The 21,084-nt window shown below is 46.2% G+C and overlaps 2 protein-coding genes across 5 annotated transcripts; one reads left to right on the top strand and one right to left on the bottom strand.

Moving 5' to 3' along the window:
- Nucleotides 1-2,359: 2,359 nt before the first annotated feature.
- CACNB2 (calcium voltage-gated channel auxiliary subunit beta 2) lies at nucleotides 2,360-6,134 on the top strand. The gene is made up of 4 exons (XM_078597824.1): nucleotides 2,360-3,441; nucleotides 3,587-3,682; nucleotides 4,341-4,517; nucleotides 5,187-6,134. The coding sequence occupies exons 1-4, from the start codon at nucleotides 3,409-3,411 to the stop codon at nucleotides 5,520-5,522; spliced, it is 642 nt and encodes a 213-aa protein (XP_078453950.1). The 5' UTR covers nucleotides 2,360-3,408; the 3' UTR covers nucleotides 5,523-6,134.
- Nucleotides 6,135-6,803: 669 nt separating this feature from the next.
- NSUN6 (NOP2/Sun RNA methyltransferase 6) lies at nucleotides 6,804-19,289 on the bottom strand. 4 transcript variants are annotated; one of them, XM_078597814.1, is made up of 12 exons: nucleotides 19,221-19,289; nucleotides 18,466-18,567; nucleotides 17,467-17,622; nucleotides 16,257-16,342; nucleotides 15,025-15,134; nucleotides 13,180-13,336; nucleotides 10,997-11,078; nucleotides 10,391-10,510; nucleotides 8,771-8,912; nucleotides 8,078-8,226; nucleotides 7,580-7,705; nucleotides 6,804-7,425 (listed from the first exon to the last, which is right to left on the bottom strand). In XM_078597814.1, the coding sequence occupies exons 1-12, from the start codon at nucleotides 19,239-19,241 to the stop codon at nucleotides 7,201-7,203; spliced, it is 1,476 nt and encodes a 491-aa protein (XP_078453940.1). In that variant the 5' UTR covers nucleotides 19,242-19,289; the 3' UTR covers nucleotides 6,804-7,200. The 4 variants fall into 4 exon arrangements, with proteins under 4 accessions (XP_078453940.1, XP_078453943.1, XP_078453941.1 ...); XM_078597817.1 differs by having other exon boundaries at nucleotides 19,097-19,240; XM_078597815.1 differs by having other exon boundaries at nucleotides 18,710-19,236.
- Between the last annotated feature and the right edge of the window lie 1,795 nt (nucleotides 19,290-21,084).

Here is a 21,084-nt window from a genome sequence, read left to right as displayed (position 1 = left end):
GCGCCACCCATCGCGACGTAAGTGGTTCGTGGCCGCACACCGGCAACGAGATGTTAAGTTCCTGGGGCAGCTCAATCATTCTGGAAAGGATGAGAGGATCCAGGAGATCAGCTGACGAGTCGGGGTAGGCGGCCATGGCAAGCGCTAACAGCGCCCCTCGGTACGCCAAGGGCGATTCCTCTGGTCCTCGACGACGTGACATAAATTTCCTGATAGCCGCCGTCGGCGGTTCGTAAAACTCCGCCATTTCCGTGCAAGCGTCACGAAGCGTCTTCTTCTTGGTCGCAGGGATGGATCGAAAGACCGCCAGGGAGACAGCATCTAGCAGTGTGGGCAGCACCTCCAGTGCCTCCGCCTCCGTCCATCGTACGGATCGAAAGGCTGACTCGAACCGCCACGTGAACACACTCCAATCGCCCCCGGCGACAAATTCCTTGATTTGAGGAAGGCGATGTCCGCGGTGAATGTTCAACGCCTCGAGCGTCTCCATTCCCGCTTCCCGCGTATTTCGCGGCTCCGTCAAGATGACGTCCGGCGGCCGTGTGGCAGCAACCCCGCCCAAGATGGCGTCCGACGGCTTCATCGCAGCAGCCCCGCCCAAGATGGCGTCCGGCGGCCGCGTCATAGCAGGCCCTCCCAAGATGGCGTCCGGCGGCTTCATCGCAGCAACCCGCCCAAGATGCAGGCCTCTCCCTGCGCGGCAGGAACAATGGCTGACGTCGATTCCCGCTGAAAATCCTGGTCATCGGCACTTGGTTGAAATCCACGCGGCCGCACGAGGGCCGCTGAGGATGCGACCGCCGTCACCAGATTCAGCAAAATCGCACGGAGCGAATCAATTTGCTCCGCCAGTGGCCGCCATCCCTTGTCCGCAGTCGAGGACGTCGCTTCTCCAGCCTGTCGGCGATGAGCGGCGTCGGGGAGAGCAGCAGCCAGAGGCAGAGGACCCGCAGCTCCCAGCAGCTCGTCCTCAACTTCTTCCTCTGCCGGAGGTGCTTGGGCATCTTAAAGGATCGTCCAAACAGTCTCAAGAGATACTTCTGACACCAATGTAATAAAGCTCGTTGAGGCGACTTCTGGAATCTGGTCTTTTATTCAACTTTGCATTACAGCTTTCCTTCACGCTGCCTGTCAGCAGCGTGAGAGGGACAGATAGAGAGACACACTGCCACGTGGCAACCCAGAGCCCCGCTCCCGTGTGGCCCCCTTCCTCTGTTCGTTCCCGTTCTGACCACGTGTCGTACGTCTCCACCCCTATTTAATACCCGGGTACGTTTCCACCAATCCTGGTTAGCCTCTATGGAATATTCCAGAGGCTCCCGGGACCACGCCCCTGACTCGTCTCCCCATTGGCTGTGGCTAAAGCCAGCAGAACTAATCCTCTACAACCAGCTGTCACCTTTCCATTACGTCAGGGCCACGCCCCTAGGCTTCCCCCCATTGGCTATGAACCAGGACCGGCAGAGCCAATCGTCGTGACGAGTTGTAATCCGATAATTGGTTCTTTACCCTTCTATCTGGCAACAAAACTGACACCTTTTTACAAGGAGTCATGTTTGCATAGACCGCAATACCTGCAGTCATAATACAAACAAAAGAACATAACTCTGATAATGTGCACTGTCCTTAAAGTTGATTGATCCACACCCGAGACGCCAAAAGGCGCACTCGTGCGCCTTTTGGCGTCATCTGGTCCAACCCATATGAGACTAGGCTCTAAGGAAAGCTGTCTCGGGTGTGGATCAATCAACTTTAAGGACAGTGCACATTATCAGAGTTATGTTCTTTTGTTTGTATTATGACTGCAGGTATTGCGGTCTATGCAAACATGACTCCTTGTAAAAAGGTGTCAGTTTTGTTGCCAGATAGAAGGGTAAAGAACCAATTATCATATTTTTACTGGCAAATGAGGTTCCCATAGAGTTGTAATCCGTCAACGACCCGGATATAACCTCACATTACACTCGTACACACACAAAACAGCGACCTAAGGAATTGCAGTCAAGGAAAGAATACAATTTTGCAATCCAAAGCAATAATTACATTTCTTGGCTTATATTCTAGTTTATATTGTTTAACCAGGTGAGAACTCAAGATACCACAGTTAAATTAAAAAAGACTCGTACCGCAAAGAATTAAATATAAATCAAAGCTAAATCAACCACGTTACAGAAGAAAATGCCACACAAACGTAAACAATATTAAAATAAAAAATTGACTACCGAATTATGGCTCTAACAAATTCATATTAAAAATAAATAACAGAAACATGACAGCAGATTTAGGGTGATTATTGCACGAGTCTGTAACTAAACTAATGCCAGATTTTGTTTCTCTTTCCCACCGTATGTATGTGGTCTGCTAACCCTCAACACAGATGTGCAAGGTATGTAAAGGTGGCAGACTCTTTACATTGAAAAACATTCTTCACATTTTTTCATATGAAATCTGCAATCTAGCTGCTCAATTGTTGGTAGGCTATTTTAATACACACAGTGGACAGGAAGGACAAGATCAAAGCGCTCGCATAATACACATGCATAATGTACGTTGACTCATTAATTTCCCCTCCCCCCCCACTTTGCGCAAGAGCGCAGAAGTGTGGTCACCACATCTAGGCCTCTGTATAAGGAACGAAACAGTTAGACTTCTCCACAAATCTGGCTGTCGCCTGATGAAGCTAGTTGTAATTACTGGCAAAACGTCATAATCAGATTGTAAATGTTGTGGCTTGGCTCTCCAACACACTGGTGTGCTGTACGAATGACGAATTGGCACGTTCTGTTTACGTGGCAACCCTCACTAGTTGGCTGTGTCGGGTGGTTGCGGCTTTTAACGACACATTTATATATTTACACGATCTAACCCAAAAAACCTCTATTATGGATATTGGTCGCGAAAGCCTACGTGTTAAACTGCTTAATTGTGTGTGTATATTAAAGATACTGCTGGCAGTTCACCAATATTGGTTCAAGCAAGCCTGACAATTCTAATGAGAAACTCAATATAAAATCCGGTCCAGAATTTGCATGTATTCAACCAATGCTGTAGAAAACACGCATTCCCAGAGGGCCGTGTGGCTGATGAGATGTGTAAACATATACTTTTACATTTTTATGGGGAAGGACATAAATTGGAGAGACAGATGGTCCGCTTATTTTTTTGGTTTTAATATATATTTCCCACAACAACGCTCAAGATAATTTTAAGTAATAAATTAGTGTAGTGTAAAAACAAGGTGTGTAGTTTTGCCACGTGTCAGTGACCGTCCGCTCTCTGCTTTCATCAGCTGAAGTTCAGGGGGAGGTTGAACGAATCTTTGAGCTAGCTCGCACCCTGCAGCTCGTGGTGCTGGATGCTGACACTATCAATCATCCGGCTCAGCTCGCACACTCCAGCCTCGCACCCATGCTGGCCTACGTCAAAATATCCTCTCCCAAGGTAATGTGCTGTCTCCAATACCTCTCTCCCTATGCTGCAAAGTACCACAACAGTACCACCAGATATCGGTAGAAATAAATCCCTGCCACCCGAACGTGGTCGCCCATTGCTCGCTGGAGTCGCTTCGTTGTGTTCATGATGTCAGGTGCTGCACAGGCTCATCAAGTCACGGGGAAAGACCCAGAGCAAGTACCTCAACATGCAGATGGTTGCTGCAGAGAAACTCGCACAGTGTCCTTCGGTGTGTACGACACGTCACGTCACACACACACACAACACTGCACACATGACCAACTCAGCACAGCTGTTTTCTATCACATCTACAACACTCACCTGTCACGTTCTATTCTGGACAACTGTTCTGCTTATCCTGACTATCCACGAAATTCCCAGCATCCACTTTCTGGCACCTGTACTCAAATGGCAGCAATTTTGAACATCAATACAATTCAACAGAAAATAATTCATAAATTTGTTGATGCACAGTGACAGTTTAAACAAATTCTTTGGGTCTTTCGGTAAAGTCACGTAGATAGGTTCAAAGAAAATAACAAAAAACTACATTTCGATCGCAACACAAGCGGTCGTCATCGCAACACAAACGGTCATCATCGTCCTGATGACGACTGCTTGTGTTGCGATCGAAACGTCGTAGTTTTTTGTTATTTTATTTTAACCTATCTACGTAACTTTACCGAAAGACCCATAGATTATTAATTCCTGCAGTCACGAAAGCTTTAAGACAAAAGTTTAAACAACTTTATTTTTAACCTTCAGTAAGGATATAATTTTAAAATCAGATAAGTTAGTGGAACAAAATCTTAAAATAGAGCGATGATGAAATAGGTTTGGGGACATATTGATGTGACAAGATACTCCTTTCTCCGTTTGATGGCTAGGACCTCTTTGACTTAATTCTGGATGAGAACCAGTTGGATGAGGCTTGCGAGCACTTGGCTGATTTTCTGGAGATGTACTGGCGGGCTGCACACCCCGCTTGCGGTAGCGGCACCCCTGCTGCCGTTGTGGCTACACCAGTCTCAATGCCACCTCCATCTCACCCCGAGCTCTCTGTGGTAAGCATGTATGCAAGTTACTCTCTGCATTAACATAATTATAATCTCGTGGCTTTCCATGCATATTCAAAGTGATTTCCAGCTCAATGAGCATTGTTTTCAGCCCTGAGCCAGTGGTGGAAATTCTCCATGGAGGGGTGACGAGTTGCCGTGGGGTAATGGCTAGAGGCACACTGGACGGTTCGACGCCTACTCCCGGCGCAGTAGTTGACTGTGGTGCAGGTTTTTTAATCCCCCCTCCACAGCCCCTGTTCACCCAGCAGTACAAATTGGTACTCCGCAGTTAGCCCATTATCGACAATCCGCGTGTGGCGAGGTTAAGTGTGGGTACACCCACCTATTCCCAAGATGTCTGGCCAGCATGGACGAGTAGACCAAATACCCTCTAGAACTCACGCCAGTGGAGACCTTTCTGCCAGCAATGGCGTGAGCCGGCGATTGCAGGGCTGCACCTTTAACTGGGAAACAAGGACAAATGCACCACGTGGTGACTTCGACGCCATGCGGTTTGTACGCTCCCACGTGCCACTCAGTGAATCTATGATTCACTTTTAACTGAAATCAATTAGTGGCTCCTAACATTTAAAACTGGTAATGGACTCTGATAACAGTTACTGATTAATAACCCTACGTTTCCAGCGTCACTGAAACAAATGTTAAATGTCACAGGCTCCATATCCTCCGAACCAGCATGAACAGCAAACAAGCAGGGAGCACACATCGACACCGCCGAGCCCCCGGCGACACGCCAACCACTACCACAAGATGACGGAGCGAGGGGGTCACAGCGAGGAGACCTGCGAGCCAGTGCATGCCTCGAAAATTGTAAAGGGGCATGCGGTACATAAGAAGAGTTCACAGAACTCGTGTGAAGAACGGCCAAAGCACGGCCACGCTAAGGTGGGCAGCGGCAGAGAAGAGAGAACGGGAGACCAGGGGAGTCAACAAAGGGACGATCACCGCCGACAAAGAAAACACCAATCACACGAGCACCGTGACCATTGAAACGTACACAGCCACGCACAACAGCCAGGCCACTTACTGACTGCTTTTCACCTCTCATAGGGACCAAAGGACCGAAACCCTCAAAAGCTGAGTCACTCCACAACATTAAAGTGCACTGTAGCCAGGACAAAACATTGACACGGTTGTCGTTAGGCCTCTGTTCGTGTCGAAAAGAATTGGAATCCATCACTTAAAAAGTATCCTGGAATATTCTGTCGTCTGAGTCACAATTTGATGCTGAGCTGTCGATTCTGTGCGATAACTTCACTTGCACTTGTATTTGACAAATGTCCCTCTGTTTACACACTGGTGCAAGTTACTATAATCACATTTTAATGTTTCTGTAACTTAACTTTGCTATGGTTTTTTAAATCAAATTGTCCGAGCCGAGTTTCGTTACAGGAAATATAGTATTTAATATTTGTGTGCACTATTTTCAACTTAATCAGTAATGTAGTTGTCTTTGATCTGATTTCTAATTGCTTCATTGCAGTACTGTACTTTGTTTTTATGTTTATTGCTTGTCATTTTGGTGACCCAGGTATCTCTTGCAAATACGACTCTAATTGTATCTTGAGCTCTTACCTGGTTAATCAAAATAAAACTTGAAACCGGACAGTTATGAGCAAGAACATTTATCTCAAGCAAATGAACAAGGGGAGTCTCTCATGAACTGTCCTCGCCGCAAGTTTACAGATCTGCAGACGTTTCTGAATGGATGCAGATTTGTAAGACTGTTAAGTGTTATGCTACTTATCTAACAGTTTCCTTGCGGTTCAAGCAAGCCTCACTCTGCTGATGAGACTGGCCCAGTTTGCTTGTGTCAAATCAATGCTGCTGAATTATGCACTCCCAGAGGGAAGGTCGTGTCACCAATTGGATGTGTAAAAAGTACGTTTTGTGTGGAGGGACAGACTTGTGCTACAACTGCTGGTCCTACATGGATCATACTCCCTTTTGTGTGATGTGGGTATAACATGTCCCAACTTCCAAGATCAGTGTTTGTAGGGAAATGCATAATGAAAGTGGTGGACCAACACCAACCTGTTTAGATAGAGATACGTTTGAGTCATGTCAGCAGAAAGAGCCCAATGAGCTGCCAGGCTCTATTTCATGGGCGTCCTGCTCATGAAACATGAGAAAAAAGTTTTGCTGACTGGCTGGCTGGCAGGACATCATGTCCAATGGGACGGACAGTCAGGTCCATAGAATCTGCAGGTTGCAAGTGTACGTATGAAAATAAACATGTTCAGTATTAATCTCACACCGCTTATTATGGCATTGTATTTAAATGTTCTTTATTGAAAAAAAAATGTACAGACCAGTGTTTCTGCAAGTTAAAAAGTCAAAGTGATTTTTCATTCAAAGCGACAGTGCTCATCTCTTGTTTACAGCCCTGAGCCAGTGGTGGAAATTACACATTCCTAAAGCAAGGGTGAGTCTATCAATAGGATTGCCACTGTTGACTTTCCTAAAAAGTGGTAACCATTTTACCGACCTCAGTTGGATGATGGGCTGAATAAACCCCCAACCAGGAATTGAATTCGCAACGTTCTGATTGCGAGCCACCCGCTATATACTGCTGATTTACCGGGTCAGTCAGTATCCTGCGTTTGGCAAAATAACAGTTACATATGTTTGTGAATGTCAGGGAAGAAGACTAAAAAAGCCTCCTAAATTATATTAACGACTGTGGGGAAACAGGCAGTTTGGTAAACTTTGCCATGAAGAAGCCAATTGTGTCGGTGATGGCACGGTCAAGATTAGGGGGGGCCCGGAGAGTGGTTGAGACCCCACAGACTCCATCCTCCATTTCACTGCCAGGGTCAAAACGTTGCAGCAGGCGCAGATGCTGAGGGTCCAGACCAGCTCCTGGCAGACCCTGACCACCCAGGTGAGGCTCCTGGAAGGAACCAAATGTAAACAGAGCTCAGAAGACTCCTATACACTTCAATATGGCCATCGTACACTTCTCAGCCCCTTGACATCCAAGTTTAGCTGTTCACGCAGAATCCAGCTGTATGTCAGAAGAAGACAAAGGATTCCATGCAAACTACCTGAGCGACGAGGTGCAGCTGAGGAAAGGTCCTCAATGCCCAGGCAACCTGACGTTCATTTTCAGCAGACGCCACGGAGCATGTGGTGTAGAGAAGGACCCCTCCTGGCCGCAGTAACGCCACTGCCTGAGAGACCGACGCAATAACAGTCGACAATGTGCTGACATTTTTAAAAATACAATTTCTCTGCACAGAATGGGCCAAAATGTGAAACGGTCAACAACAAACAGTATTATCAAAATGTAATAAATAAAGGTTAACGGGTTTTTTGGGAAAATAGACAATAGGAGGAAATTCTGAAGAGGACCAGTGCGTAGTGTCATGACCTGCAGTGTCGTAATTTAGTGGGTGAGTGAATTGGTGAGTGATTAATTGAATGGGCGTGTTGATGTGTAGTGTGGTAGCTGAACAGAGTGTGGATGAGACGAAACATTCAGTCTCGAAGACCGAGTTCTCAACATGGGTGGTTTGCACATCTCGAGCAGCTGCAACAATTACCGCGGCCAGGAGTTTGCGCTGGAGGGGAGCATACGACTGCAGCTGACGCAGGGAGGCAGAGATGCCTAGGCAGGGCCGCTTCCCCAGCGCACTGCATGGAGCATCTAGCAGCACCCTGTCGAAATACTCCTCGGGGAACGGTGGGTGACCTACCCACCACAGCAAGCAAATTATGTTTTTATGTAGCGTCACTCATGCAAATCGCATCTCAAAATGCTGCTGCAGGATTTGTAACGTGCAGATTTCGCACAGAAGTGTGGGAAACCAGATGAGAGGAAGGTTACCAGGACCGGCGTCGGCAATTGCCCAAGCTCTGTGTTTTATACAAGTGGGAGGAAGCAGGAACAACCGGAGAAAACCCATGCATGCAATGGGCGGTGAAAATCCCCGTACGGATGGAAATTATCCACTTGCTATACTTGCATAGCAAACCAGACGGCAACTTAGAAGCCCACAGGGCAGGACACGTTGTCGGAAGGGACGGTGGTCAATAATAATAATAACGGATTGGCAGCCAAGGAATGGAACGCATCCGAATGGATATCCGCTGAGGAGCTAGAGCATTGGGCTCGGTTCACGTGCAGGTGCTTGGAAGGATTGTTGCATGACAAGACCATGAGGTGCTGGTGGATTTATCATGGTAAGATGTCAGTCAGATGACAGTTCATTTGCACGTTTTGCCAAGCTGTGTACCTTTGCAGGTGTGTGGTCCAGAGGCGATGGCCTGTGTGCTATCACAACAAAATGTCTGGATAGATTTAAGATTCAGCCGCGATGCATTGTTCTGAATTTTCTGTACTTTGGCAGCTGTCTTGTCCAATGCAATTATCTCTCCCTGTGTTACACACGCACACACACACACGTTTACATTATAATTTCCCTTCCTTGTTCCTTGTGCGGCATAGTGAGTCACTTACACAGTTGTGGAGCAAAGGCCCAAAATGCCAAGTGGCCAGCAACAAACAACATTATTGTGTGTCTGTCTTTGTGTCTCCCGTGTCTTGTCTCTCTCTCAAATTTCACACTTAACTTCTAATTTAGCAATCTTTGGAAGAACGTAATCAACAGGCTATGCGTTAATTGTGTGTTGACCGACTCTCTGTGTTGCATTGCATTACATTTCCAAATTTGACTAAGTTTGTTTGATTAAGTGTGTTTTCTCTCTCTCTCTGTGTCCTCGTGTTGTCGCTCTAGTATTTCCTGCAGTCACGAAAGCTCCAAATCTCTCATTGACATGCTAATTTCTCCACCCCCTCCCCTCTCTCTCTGCCACCCTCTCTCTCTATTTAAGGCCTCGACACAGAGGCGTTGTTTCTCTGTGTGCCTATGTGTGTGTCTCTCTCTGTGTGTCTCTGTGTTATCTCTCTCTGCTTATGTGTCTGTCTATGTGTCTCCGTGTCTGTGTGTTGTCTCTCTCTCAAATTTAGCAATCTTTGGAAGAACGTAATCAACCAGGTAGGGTGTTGACTGTTATATTAGCCAACTCTCTGTGTTGTATTGCATTATATTTCTAAGTTTACTAGGTTTGTTCTCTCATTCATTCGAACCTGATGATGATTGCTTGTGTTGCAATCGAAACGTCATATGCCATTTAATTTATTTTTCTTTCTACGTGACTTTACCAAAAAAACCAAAGAACATTATTTATTTATACACTTCCAATTATATTATTCAACTCCCGTACCTCCGATAAGCACAGTTGGCTACGTACGGTGCAAAAGAAGTTGTATAGTGCTTTAAGATCCTCGATGAAAGGCGCGATATAAATGTAATTGATGTAAAGAGAACTCCAAAGCTGAGCTGTGTGAGGGAAGAATCACAAAGAGAAGTGTTGTGCCCTGCAGTGTGGTGGTGGTTCAATAGTGGATGAATTTTGATTTAAAGCTTTCGTGACTGCAGGGATTCATATTCTTGGTTCTTTCGGTAAAGTCACGTAGAAGGGAAACAATAATAATATTTTTATTATTTTATTGTTTCCCTTCTACGTGACTTTACCGAACGAACCAAGAATATAGTAGTGGATGAGACAAAAGTCAGGCTGGTTGACCTAATCAAGATGAGTGAAAGAATTCATGAACTTCCCAGGAATGGTAACCATGGTAGAAGCAATAGATGAGCGATAAGGTGGCAATTGGTCACCAGTGGGCGAGCAACTTGAATGAATCAGGGAGTGCTGGATTATCAACCAGCCTGTGACTGCTTTATGTTGAATTCTATCAAGTGTATAGGGATAGAAACACAAGCTCAGTGAGGGAGGAACCAAATGAAAAGGATAATAATGATCCCCATAATAAATAGGAGACAAGACATTACCGTGTCTCCCATGAGTGTGGCGATATGCGTGGTTTTCCCTCCTGGCGCGGCACACATGTCTAGAACCCTGAGCCCAGGGCGAACGTCCAACACGTGACCAGCCAGCACGCACGGCAGATTCTAGCAGAGGGAAAACATTCACAGCACATACCGATCAGTAGGATTGTTAACTAAACCGGTCAACATTTCATAATCGAATTACCAGCTCCGCGAGTCAGGAAACCGGCAATTGATTCCAGTGTCATTATAGTAATCACTGTACCAATTGGCAAACACGGCCGTATAAACGGGCCGCGTGGTACATTTGCCTGAAGACCGCTTGTGTTGTGATCGAAACGTCGTGGGTTTTTTACTTTTATTATTTTCATTTTATTTTATTTTTATTGTGGGTTTTTTGTATTTATTATTTAAAAAGAACCAATAATATGAATTCCTGCAGTCACGAAAGTTTTAAGTAAACATTTTTATATTATGGTTGTTACTAGACATATTTGCGGTTACCAGAAAAGTAAAAAAATAATGATTTAAACGATTCTAATACTATTCCACAGAATGGCAATACCCTCATGAAGTAACGAGTGTATGTGTGTGTGTGAACATATTTACCTGTGGGAAGAAGATGCTGGGTGGGAGGTTTTCGAAGGATGGGCTAAAGTACAGCGGTTCCGTCATGCTCACCCCGATCCCACTGCACACACAGATTCACACTCATTGCTGCATCCATGGGGTGGTGACATGGCCCAGCGGTAGCGCGTTCCAAGCTTGATGCAGAGAGGTCCACGATTTGAGTGTGGAAGGCAGCCCTAGTTAACACAGCGGTGTGTACTAACCACAAATACCACGTGCTGACTGCTTAACAGTGGACATTAAAAATCCTGTGACGTCACAAGTAGGCCATTGTGTGCCGGCGCCATGGTTGAAATTTGCCAAATTTAATTAATTATTCACAAATTACTCAATTGAAATTACACAACAATCATGGCCCCCTACAGGTAGACTAATGCCTACTTACAGACCGGTGGTGCACAGGGAGAGCTGGTCTGGCCAAAATGAATGACTTATTAATAACATCAAGTTGCACCAACTAGATTGGAGATAATGGTAGGTTTTTACCCTTTTAACTGGTACAAAACTGACACCTTTATTCAAGGCATCATGTTTGCAATGACCACAACACAAGTAGTCAATAAAGCAAACAAAAAGAAGCAACTCTGATAAGGTTAATAATATGCACTGTCCTTGAAGTTGATTGGCCCACACCCGAGACAGCTTTCTTTAGAGCCTAGTCCCCATTGGTGTAGGGCCAGATGACACCAGAAGGCGTACAACTCAAAAACAGTGCAATATCAGAGTATTGAGAGTTCGGGGTAAACATTTACACTATGAGATCTCTTTTACCAGTGGCAAAATATAATGGTAGGTTTTTACCCTTTTAACTGGTACAAAACTGACACCTTTATTCAAGGCATCATGTTTGCAATGACCACAACACAAGTAGTCAATAAAGCAAACAAAAAGAAGCAACTCTGATAAGGATAATAATATGCACTGTCCTTGAAGTTGATTGGCCCACACCCGAGACGGCTTTCTTTAGAGCCTAGTCCCCATTGGTGTAGGGCCAGATGACACCAGAAGGCGTACAACTCAAAAACAGTGCAATATCAGAGTATTGAGAGTTCGGGGTAAACATTTACACTATGAGATCTCTTTTACCAGTGGCAAAATATAATGGTAGGTTTTTACCCTTTTAACTGGTACAAAACTGACACCTTTATTCAAGGCATCATGTTTGCAATGACCACAACACAAGTAGTCAATAAAGCAAACAAAAAGAAGCAACTCTGATAAGGATAATAATATGCACTGTCCTTGAAGTTGATTGGCCCACACCCGAGACGGCTTTCTTTAGAGCCTAGTCCCCATTGGTGTAGGGCCAGATGACACCAGAAGGCGTACAACTCAAAAACAGTGCAATATCAGAGTATTGAGAGTTCGGGGTAAACATTTACACTATGAGATCTCTTTTACCAGTGGCAAAATAGAGATCTCATAGTGTAAATGTTTACCCCGAACTCTCAATACTCTGATATTGCACTGTTTTTGAGTTGTACGCCTTCTGGTGTCATCTGGCCCTACACCAATGGGGACTAGGCTCTAAAGAAAGCCGTCTCGGGTGTGGGCCAATCAACTTCAAGGACAGTGCATATTATTATCCTTATCAGAGTTGCTTCTTTTTGTTTGCTTTATTGACTACTTGTGTTGTGGTCATTGCAAACATGATGCCTTGAATAAAGGTGTCAGTTTTGTACCAGTTAAAAGGGTAAAAACCTACCATTATATTTTGCCACTGGTAAAAGAGATCTCATAGTGTAAATAGATTGGAGATATCCATTAAAAAGAACGATGCAGACAGAATCAACACTAGAGGTGTACAAAGCAATTCCCAGTATAGGTTTAAACCGATGTCTCAATAGCCAGAAACAAACAGCACTATCATGGCAGTGGTTAGCCCAAAGAACCCGACTTCTCCCGTAAATTTCACAGCCACAACTACCAGACTGTCTCGTCTCATCCACTATGTTCAACAACTGCAATACAGGTCACAACACTTCCCTGCTTCTTCCCTCGCACGGCTACACTTTACAATTCCCTCCCATCGTCTCTTCTTCATAATAACGCTGTTCAACTCATAACACGTGTTAACTCTTTATCTACAGGCAATGGCAATCGTGACGTTTGTTGCTGGTCGCTTGATATTTTGGGGCGCGTACTCAGCAACCATCTCTTACCTGGTGACTCCATCTTTGAGGAATATCTGAGCCCGGCTTAACCGGGCTACGCCATTCCCCACGAACAGCACGGGTCCGCACAACGGCTTCACGGTTCCACGTCGGCACTGTCCACCGATGTCAACAAACACGGCGACGCGGTCACCTGCTCGCATGGCTATAGCAGCCAGGAATGACAAACGTATGCATACGAGACTGCGCACAATTCAATGGGACTACATGTTATTTTTGGGTTAAACCACGTAAAGGACTGGCCAAATGTGTGTCCAAAGACCCTACATCACCCAACATAGCCAAACAAATTAAATTTAAACGTTTACAAGTGTTTAATAAAATAAAAAAATGCATGACTTCTCGATTTTTTCTGACTTGCTGGGTTTTCCTGATGATGCAAGATGCAGTCTCAAGCAAAACGAATCTAATTTGCTAATTTTCTTCGTGAGAATTGTTCTATAACTGACTGGTGAGCTGAGATGATTATGGCGCATTCATTTTTTACTGTGTCGGGTGGTGGGGAGTTTCCAAACAAAAATTTGGCCAGATCAGTATGTGGCCTAACTCAAATATCAATTCAGAATCATAACATAGGCTGCAAATACCTACGCATTATGTAAACGTAATTGTTACTGGCCAACATTAAGTGTGGCTCTCAAGGGTAAATAGGTAATTGTTGTTGTAATTGTTAGGTGGTTACAGTGTCCATTGCAACTATTCTGGTGTAATTTTAACATTTTACCAAATTTACTTAAAACTGTAAACAAGACCAAGTGTTGTACCAGTAAGACACCACTAGTAAGATATAGTACACAGATCAAAACATTTTAACAAACCATTTACTTTAAACTTTTTTCTCAAAATTTAACATAAAACTATGGTTGTCAAGTGATAACCAGTAACCGTTTTCACAATGGATTACCGGTTTTGAAAGTTAGGAACTGTAAAATCGATTCCAGTGTGGACTTTTTAATGCAGTGCACTGACTGGCCCACATATGAACCATATGGCGGTACCCTGGGGTTCCATAGTACCCCGGTTATCGCATCATGTCCGTGATGCAGTAATTTTTACTCTGTTGATGGTCGGCGATGCGGCAATCGACTCATCTCGACGAGCTGTACACGATGCACCACTATGGTGCGTGCGAGCGTCCAGGGTTTCAGCGCAATCGTCTTCGCTGTTTTCGACATCGCGGAGTAGCACCGATTGCGGATTGATTGGTACCTCGGTCGCGGAGTTAAGTACACCCCTGGAAAAAATAATGTCCCAGAAATAAAATATTGAATTGCCTCGGCCATTTTGTATTATTTGGTACCCCGGGGTACCGCCATAAGGATCATATGAGCGTTCGAATTGCTCGGCGACACAGGCCTAAGGGTAAATATGATATGGGTAAATAAAATGTAAAGGTGCAACCATGAGGTACACTCACACTCGATCGGCAGGTCGCATGTGGTTTGGTCCAACCACATGCGACCTGCCCGATCGACTGTTGTTTCTGAGCCTTCCCTAGGTCAACTCAGCCTTAAATGGGTACTTGGTGCGGTGTGTAAACATCACCATGGGCAAGACAAGTGGCTGTTTGTGGTGCCAGCCACCCATTGTGTGCTGTTAGCCTTCAAATGTGCTAATAGCACTTGCCTCAAGACTATATGAGGGATCTTTGTTTTATACGTGTTTAGTGTATATGCATGTGTGTGTGTACGCAGCATTACGTGTGTTGTGTGTGTCGACTGAGAGCCTGGACAACTTTGTAAACGAGATGTTCCATCTTAAGGGGTTTTCCATGTGTAATAGTTTCATAATAATAAAACAAACACATGTGATATCATTCATATCATTCAGTACTTTTGGGAGCTGCCAAAATTCCAGGGACATAGACATGGGCCCCTCGTAGCACCGCGTTCCCACACTCCACCGCAACCACCACCTGAGGCAGTCCATGCTCTTGCTGCACTCTAAACAACCACACATGAGAGTATGAGTGACTTGCTGTATTATTCATTACAACTTTTATGGTGCTGTTTGTTCCTGGTTGCTTGACATTCTGGGCCTTTGTACCTGTGCTCAGCAACATCATTAAAAAATATACCCTAGTGAATACAAGTCATGGTACACTTTCCACAGTGACTGTACGATGTTTGCTTGTGTTTGTTTTGCGAATCCAGTTTCTGAGCACAGACCATAAGGTACAAAAATGTCCAGCGGCCAGCAAAAAAAGCAGCACTATAAAAGCTGTCCGAGATACAGAGTTTACACGTGTTTTACATTGAGCAACGTTAGTATAGGAGCTTGGGAAAAGAGATGGTGTGTGGGCAATACAAAGTGACAAGAGTTACAACATCAGCAAAATTTGTGCATTGTATCATAGTAATAATTGATAAAATAATGTATGAGACAAGTAACCATCGCCCTTCACACCATGATTCTGATTGATTCTGACATAATGCAGCTAAACATCAAGGGAGTTAACAGCTATGAAAAAACAAATAGATCCCACCGTAACGATAGAGATAGGTATTAGAGTAGAAGTCGCAGGAAGTGATTTGTACAAAGCATGTGAACAGACAGGTGAAAGACAATAGCAAAATATAAAAGTTGGGCGACAACATGGCCAAGCAGCAGTGCGTTCGCTGCTTGTTGTAGAGGTATGCGGTTTTAATGTGGCAGGCCGCTCTGGTTAATACTGCAAGTGTATTGGCCATACCATATGCACCGTCTGCTTAACAGGGAGCATTAAAGATCCTGTGTAGCCATTTGAAACATGTAGAGCAGTGTATGCCAGGATAACGGTCATAATTTGTCAAAATGAAAAAAAATGCCCACAAATCACTTCATGGGATTACACACAGCCATCATCGCCTTCTACGAGCAGACTCATGACCATTTGCAGGCCAGTGCTGAGTCACCTGTACCACACAGGGACAGCTGCCACTGGGAGTACCCTTTGAATGTTTGACAGATGCGATGGAAGAACTTTAAGTTGCTGACGCACTTAAGTAAGCACCATAATATGCAAGATGTATTGTTTATATTTAAATTATAAAATGACTGCAGTGCAATGTTTCACAATACCCCACCTTGTTTCTAAGACAGGCACAAGCAGAATGTCTGGCACTTGCGGATGATGCAGCACTGGGATTTCACCTCCACATACCTGTCCATGCTTAAATAGACAAACAACCCAGAAAACAAATATTTATTATTATATAGACACGTAAAAAGGATGTGGTCCACACTCTCACATTGACCGATGCTCCAGCACTTCCTAATTTACTCATCACTCGCCCGGCAACAGTTGGTCGCCTCCTTACCACTCTTTTATCTCTGCGACTTACGGTTCTTGCTCCCGTGAACACCACTCATTATTCATGCCTCCTCCCACGTTCAGGACTCAGTCTACCACACTGTTACATCTCATCCACTGTGTTCAACCACCGCACTGCAGGCCACAGTATGTGCCTTGCTGCTTCTTCCCTCGCTCTACTTTGGAATTCCCTCCCATGGTGTATTTTCCCAAGCTCCTATGATAACCTTGCTCAATTGAAGAAATGTGTTAAGTTTATTACAATTTTAATGGTGCTGTTTATTGCTGAACACTATACTTTTGGGGCCTTTGGGCCCTGTGTGATGGCAGCTTAGGGGGCGTTTATCCAGCAGTGGGTAGAAATAACTGATGACGTACAATTTAGCATGCAAGTCCCTTAATTTTGCATATGAAAGTATCTCTCCATACTACATGACATTATAATTATTGTCATTGTGGAGAATTTAAGAAACATAATAAATAAGCGGACAATAGCCCTCCCCCCAGACGTCTCTCCAATTAAAACAATTATAAATATTTTCTAGACACCCCATCAGCCCCACATCCTTCTGGGAGTGTATTTTTTCAGCGGCAATGATTAAAAACTAGCAAACTCTAGACCGGTTTCAACATTCAGTGTCTCATCAGCAGAGTCAGGCTTGCTTGAACCACAGCTGATGAAATGCCAGATGTGTATTGGCATGGACCTTCTCTGTTATATATAATACCGTACACAACACGAAATAATGATCAGGGTTGTTGTGGATAATATATAATACAATCAATAAGGAGACGTTACGCCTCATATCTGTCCCCCAATTAAACATTGTAAGTATTCTTTACACATGCCATCAGCCATACGGCCTTCTGGGAGTCTACATTTTTCGGCAGCATTGGTTCAACGCAAGCAAACTCTAGACCGGTTTTTGACATGCGGTGGCCCCTTGTTCTGCGGCAGTCTGGAGACTTGTTGCCGTAGTCACCTGCTGGATGTGGCTGCCGAGGAGCGAGGCTGCCTCTGCCGGCGACACGTGGAGCGAGTTGTAGCGCACGCACGTGAACGACGGAGGCAGCTGCAGGCGCCTCAGCACGGCGCGGAAACGCCGCTCGGCAACATCGGCGCCGAGCGCCTCCACAGCCTGTCAAGGGGCGAGCTTCGAGACCTCACCCGGACAGACAACCCTACCACCACGCCTGATAGTCTCAAGCGCAGTTCAGACAAAGTTGGAGCACTTCGCATTTCTGGGGTGGAGCACCCAGTCCCCGTGCCTCACGGCGCTTGACAGAATTCAATGTCAACACAACCAGGGTGACGTCTCATCCAGCACACGAATTAACTCCAGTCACTCGCTCACTCAGGCGGCGATCAGTCACCTCCTTGTCACTCTTCTATCGCTACGACCATGGCTACTGTTTCTGTGAACATCACTCGTTGATTGCTCCACACATGTTGATAACTCGGTCTACCAGACTGCTTAATTCGATCCATAGTGTTCAACTACCATATTGCAGGTTACAACACTCACTCATCCCATCACTCACGCAACCCATTCAGACGGTTTCGTCTCATCACTTCGCTGCTGCTTCTTCCCTCGCACTGATCCACTTTCGAATTCCCTCCAATCGTCTCTAATACATGTTCAAGAAACATGTTAACTCTTACAACTTTAACGCTGAAGTTTGTTGCTGGAAGCTTAACGTTTCGTGCCTTTGCTCAGCAACTTTGTAAAAACTAAAAATATCCCCGCACCGGAAATTAGACGAATCACGCCCTGATAGTTTGTGGGCAAAACACGAGCGAACTCTGTTCTCCAGGTTTCCCACAGACCTAACCCGGACATTTATCAGCGAGTCTGGGCCTCGTCTAAAATCTGTGATGGTTACTGTGATAGGAATGTTGATTTTTTTTTTTTAAACAATCAGATATCGCTACAAATAAATTGCTGCCACCCGCAATAAGTTGCCTAAGCCAGGCAAGGTACCTCTGGGTGCAGGTAGTCTGCACGCAGGTAATCCTCGACATGTCGGGGCAGGTGTTGCTGAAGGTCCGTGATGTCCTCCATCGTCGGCAAGGTGTGCAGCTCCTGTACCACACACACATACGATGCACACCAACACCGTTTTGGTGGGACACGGGGCAGACTTCTTGTACCCAGCCGGGGCCAGGCCCGCAGCCAAATAAGAAACCGCGGGCGTCCCTCGCGCTCCACGGCAACGCGGAGAGACCTGGGACACGAGCGGATCTTGTGCAACGAGGACCCATTGGGCCATCGTACAGACACGACCGCCAGCGTGGTGGCTGTGTGTGGAGAACGCAGCGAGGGTGGCCGCGTGTGGAGGGACGAGTGGCAGGAGGCCGGCGGACAGTCTCACGTGGACGATGGTGTTCAACGCGGGAGGGCTGAGCGACGACCCTGACACTGCCCGGGGATGACTGTCGCCGTGGGGCTGTCGGGAATCTACGGCTGAAGTTGGTTGTTACTGGAGGGACGTGTGACTGTGGGTAGCGGTCCGAGTTTCAATTCCCGCTCGCGGCCAACAACATCGGTGACGACTGTTTGAACCGGCCCTGGGCCTCCGCTAGTTTGACTCAGCCTCAAATGAGTACTGCACCTGGTGCGGTGTGTAAACATCGCCACTGGGGAGACAAAGGCGGCCACGCCCCCGTGTAGCCTTTTAACACGGGGATGTTTTTGTTGTATCTCTGTGACTGTAGGGAAGCAAGACCGAACGACACCTTCACAGACATCCCGGCCATGACGATCCGAGCCACGCGATTCGCGATCGCGATCCACGCGGATCGGATCGATGCGACCCCCGTGGTGGCAACGTCGTTCGCGTAAAATTTGCGCGCCCACGTTTGGAGTTTGTGAGCCACGTGCGATAACAGCTCACAAGAGACTAACGATGCCCAGTCCGCCATGCAGCGGGCGTAGAATGATGCAGTTGTTCGCGATGTAGTCCATCGCTTAGTTCGAGTCGCCGCAGTTCCCTTGAGTTTTGCTCGTTGCTGGTCACAAACCACCCCCACCCAGTGCCGGATTAAGCGAATGCGGGGCCTGTAGCATATGTTATAAAGAGCCGTAAATAAAAAAAAACACAAATATGAAAACACATTTTTTACTTGCATAGTAAAGTCATTGTATTTTTTCATTTTCTATAAGGCCAGATAATACGACAAATCGCTAACCTCAAACACCCAGTCGTTCATAAAAATTGAAGGCAGTATAGTACTATAGTAAGAGCAAGTGCAGAATCACTGAACCAGAATTGATAGCTAGAAAACATTTAGCGCAGGGCCCTTGAAAGTGCGGGGCCCATGGCATATACTACTTTTGCTCCTCGGATAATCCGGCACTGCCCCCACCCACCTTTTAAAACAACTCACCAGACTGTCACCTGAACTGCAGGTTATAGCGACACACCGATGGAAACGCCCAACAGTCGAAATTCGTCGCTAAGTGACGGTGACGTTACCAGAGCGCTTGTGCCTGGCTAGGTGAACTTTGAGGTCACATCACGTATGGAAGGCTTGCTGCTGGCAGGTCATGGTTCAGATTCAGGTGTTATGGGCTGAGATGACTCACAGATGCACCAACTCTGCACCTCACTGTTGCCACCTTGCGTTTTCACCGTTCCGTGCTCTGCCCCTTGTGAGTGTCGCTCCTCTGCCCTCCACTGTTGTTGAGGGCGATTGCCTCCAATTTCCCAGGAGCGTCCTTCACGAGCCTCCTCCATAAAGGCCGATCTTGACACCACCGGTACCAGTCATCGGCAAGTATACTCAGCTCTCGTACCACGGTATGATGTGTTCGATAGTTGATATTTGCAACCACATCGACTGCACTTGTCAAACCAACTGTTACGTGAAGCTGGCCATTGGGAATTATTGCACCTTAGAAAATCCCATAAATGCTTGTGTAGTGTATGATTCACGAGACACACACTCAGGTCTGGAGGCACCATGATTTATTAACAACTAAACAGGGCTACAGGTTAACGACACTGGGGGGTTATTCTAGACCCCAATGGGTCTCTATCCCTTAACTTCCCCGACGACCAACGCGTCCCGAACCCCCAAGCCAACCCGCTCCGTGAGTTCCCTGTCCCAGACAACCACGATCGCTCCGCCCCCGTCTCTCTCATCCTCCCGAGCGTCACCTCTCTCCGCCTCTGGCCACGCTCTCTCCCTGGTCTCTCTCGATGGAACCGGGGCTTCTCCGCCATGTCTTCGCCGGCACCAGATAGAGGTACGTATGTGTAGTGAGTCCAACTGAGTCGCAGACGTTCTTTAGAGGCAACACCTTTATTGTAACATCAACACGTAACACAAATGGGTAACTGCCCCTTCACCAGATACAGCTTAGGTTGGTGACCACACAGCTAACTACTCTATACGTAGGAGTTACAGCTACGAAGGGTCAGACCCTCACTCGGGTCCTGACCACTTATTGATGCCTCGTAGGACGTAGAGCTTCCAGCTTGTAGACGTGGAGCTTCAGCTTGTAGAATGCAGCGACTCTGGTCCCTCTCAGGGACCCGCCTTATATCCTCCTGGGTCGGGGCCGCTCTGCCCTTGGCCCCGCCCGCCTTCTCGAGCC

Source organism: Lampetra planeri, chromosome 10, assembly GCF_965212315.1.
Source record: "Lampetra planeri chromosome 10, kcLamPlan1.2.h2, whole genome shotgun sequence".
NCBI lineage: Eukaryota > Metazoa > Chordata > Hyperoartia > Petromyzontiformes > Petromyzontidae > Lampetra > Lampetra planeri.
The sequence above is the reverse complement of the archived record's forward strand: the minus strand, read 5'-3'. Positions and strand labels throughout refer to the sequence as shown.